Genomic DNA, 3,149 nt, shown 5'->3' with positions numbered 1-3,149 from the left:
CAGCGCCCACTGAAACGGTTCAATAGACTTCTCGATTTCCTCCACCGTAAAGAAGATCGCCGGCGAGCCCAGATGGCATGATGGCTTTTTCACAGTGATGCTAGGTACCTCCGTTGCTTTTCCTACGGTCACAACAGAGGCAAAGGAGCGAGATCCCCCTCCCAAAGGAGCGAGCTGTGGTGGATCCGACAGGCAATCCTCCCTTACAGCTGGAGGATCTGCCATCATAACCCTAGTTTTATGATTGCCATTTCATATTACTAATATTATTTCCAATTTAAATGGTTCGATTTAGTTTAAACCATTTAACTAAACGATCTCAATTTTAAAACCAAAATCAAATCAATTATTAAGCGGTTTCACTTTCGGCATAAAAGACTCAGACGGTTTAATTTTGACACTCTCAAATTCCATGCATTGGACATGCTCCAATAAAAAAAAGCCTAATTTTTACCCCCCACCAAAAAAAGAGACATTTTATCATATTTTACTATTTTTTTCATGTCTTTTCAATTACTTGTCCTTCATGTGTCTTCCCAAGTGTATAATGTATCACATATTATAAATTATAAAACAGGAGAAAAGTCTTCTGTGGGGTAGAGTACCGCCCACACCCATACACTGGGGGCGAAATGACCACCCCACCCTATATGAATGGCAAAAATCTCGTCCCCATGATGCTTTTGTACACCCTCTCATTGGCCCCCGTTCACGCATAGGGGCTACTCTCCCCCATAGAGAATATGCACCCTAGAAAAAATATGCAATCCTACCACTATCTAGTATCTACATGCTAATAATGTTCTTTCACAGTAATACAAATAGCTGCCTAGTGCAGTTGGTGAGTTGTCTGTTTCATGCCCATTCGTAATCCTTGTCTCCTTCCCTAACTTGAACTTAAACTTTGTAGAGTTGTATTAAGAGTTGGATTAGCAAACACATACTCACACCTCTCATGCAGATTATCTATAAATATACATATATTAGGCCCTTCTGCTACATACTGAACCTCACAAGTCACAACTCCTGATCGATCGAGTATGCAATTCTCTCTAATGGCAATCTTCAATTCTTCCCTATTAATTCATACTTCCTTCCTCTTCCTTCTTCTTCTTCTTCCTCTTCTTCATCCCTGTACTGCTACTCGATTAATCAAGAACTGTTCATTCGATGCTATATATCAATTTGGAGACTCCATATCCGATACCGGCAATCTAATCCGCGAAGCTCCAATTGGAACTGCTACTCCGTATGGTCATCTTCCCTATGGTATGACATTGTCCAATACCCCTACCGGACGATGCTCCGATGGTCTTCTCATGATTGACTATATTGGCAAGTCACTCTCCCTAGCTAGCTAGTTAATGTTTTCAGTTTAATTTGATAATTTTGGATCAAATCATAGTCTACTAAACTAATTCTCTACCTTTTTAATGAATGGCTAACAGCAATGGCTCTTCAAATCCCCCTTCTTAACCCTTATTTGAAACGAGATTCCGATTTTAGCCATGGAGTTAACTTTGCAGTAGCTGGATCTACTGCCTTGGACACTACTTTTCTGGCCAAACAGAGAATTTTTTCCCCTTTAACCAACAGTTCACTCTTTGTCCAACTTGGCTGGTTCATGACACATCTCAAATCCATTTGCTCTACTGAGACAGGTAATTAATTATTATTCTATATAAACATATTACTTCAATTCTATTCCTTTTCTTTCAAATTCCATGACTTAAATATTTGTGTTTTCTAATTTTAATTAGTGTAGACAGAAGCTTGGAAATTCTCTCTTCTTGGTTGGAGAGATTGGAGGGAATGACTACAACTATGCATTCTTTCAAGGGAAAACCATGGAAGAGGTTGAAAGTCTAATTCCTTCTGTTGTTCAAAAAATCAAAGATGCTGTCACAGTAAGTTCTTTCCTTCATTAATCATCCTTCTTAAGAGACTCATATTGATCAACTTCTTAATTATTCTCTTATATTGCTGGATATACAGGAAGTGATTAAAGTAGGTGCAACAAGAGTGGTGGTTCCTGGAAATTTTCCTATTCGATGTATACCAATCTATCTCACCGCATTCGCGATCAATGATCCAGCATCTTACGATGAACTCAAATGCCTGAAAGGATTAAACAATTTTGCAATGAACCATAACATACAACTTCAAGGAGCAATTAGTTTGTTGAGGGAAGAGCAAGGTAGTAATATTGATATTGCTTATGCTGACTACTACACAGCTTATCAGTGGGTGCTTTCTCATGCCCATTTCCTTGGTAAGCCAAACTTTTGTTCTTTAAGAGTTTATAATTCGAAACAAATTACAAAATTGCATACTAATTAATCCTTTCTTCCTATTCCTACTTTTTTTTGTTTTAAGGTTTAGATGTGAACTCCATTGAAAAAGCATGTTGTGGAACTGGGGGAGAATACAACTTCAATTTGATAAAGATGTGTGGAGCTGAAGGAGTTCAAGTTTGCTCAAATCCAGAAACATATATGAGTTGGGATGGTGTTCATTCCACACAGAATGGATACAGGTTGATGGCAGATTGGCTCCTTCGTGACATCAAGCCTAAAATCCGATGCTTCTTTTGAATTAATTAATTTTAGTTCGAATAGGGTTTTAGTAATTGATTTTCTTTTTTTCTTTTTCTTTTTTTCAGAATTGTAACTAGATGATTATCAGTTGTTCTTAATTTTATTGGTTTTATTAGGGTACCTGTAATTAATGATACCTTGCTAGACACAACCATGGTGAAGCAGAGCAGAGCATCTTCAATATTAAACTTAATTGGCAAAATCATTCACCACTTCTCTTTAATTTCTGTTCTTCCTCGGCCATGCAACATTATTGAAGGCCCCAGTTATTCTGTGTGGCCTTATAAGAATCATTGGCCTTCAAAGGATGTACCATCTTCAACTGCTTGAAATGCTGCAACTGAAGCAGAAAACCTTCTTTTCTATTGGATTTCAATTTTTACACTGCAAACGTCAATAAATGTAATGATGAGAGATTTGGGTTGACAAAGATAGATGCTTTCAAGGGCTTGAGGCTGACTTCCGGGGGAGGAAGTCAATAACACCAGGTTGAATCACCATGGATAACCACCTGGTGTGAGAAGAAGTCATGCGGTCTCTTCTTGTGAGTCC

At 38.1% G+C, this 3,149-nt stretch overlaps 1 protein-coding gene across 1 annotated transcript; it reads left to right on the top strand.

Moving 5' to 3' along the window:
- The first annotated feature begins 1,055 nt into the window (after positions 1 to 1,055).
- LOC122645076 (acetylajmalan esterase-like) lies at positions 1,056 to 2,597 on the top strand. The gene is made up of 5 exons (XM_043838422.1): positions 1,056 to 1,335; positions 1,449 to 1,661; positions 1,759 to 1,907; positions 1,996 to 2,272; positions 2,377 to 2,597. The coding sequence occupies exons 1-5, from the start codon at positions 1,056 to 1,058 to the stop codon at positions 2,592 to 2,594; spliced, it is 1,137 nt and encodes a 378-aa protein (XP_043694357.1). The 3' UTR covers positions 2,595 to 2,597.
- The last annotated feature ends 552 nt before the right edge of the window (positions 2,598 to 3,149 follow it).

This window comes from Telopea speciosissima, chromosome 11 (assembly GCF_018873765.1).
Source record: "Telopea speciosissima isolate NSW1024214 ecotype Mountain lineage chromosome 11, Tspe_v1, whole genome shotgun sequence".
Taxonomy (NCBI): Eukaryota; Viridiplantae; Streptophyta; class Magnoliopsida; order Proteales; family Proteaceae; genus Telopea; species Telopea speciosissima.
This window is presented reverse-complemented; position numbering and strand designations above follow the sequence as displayed.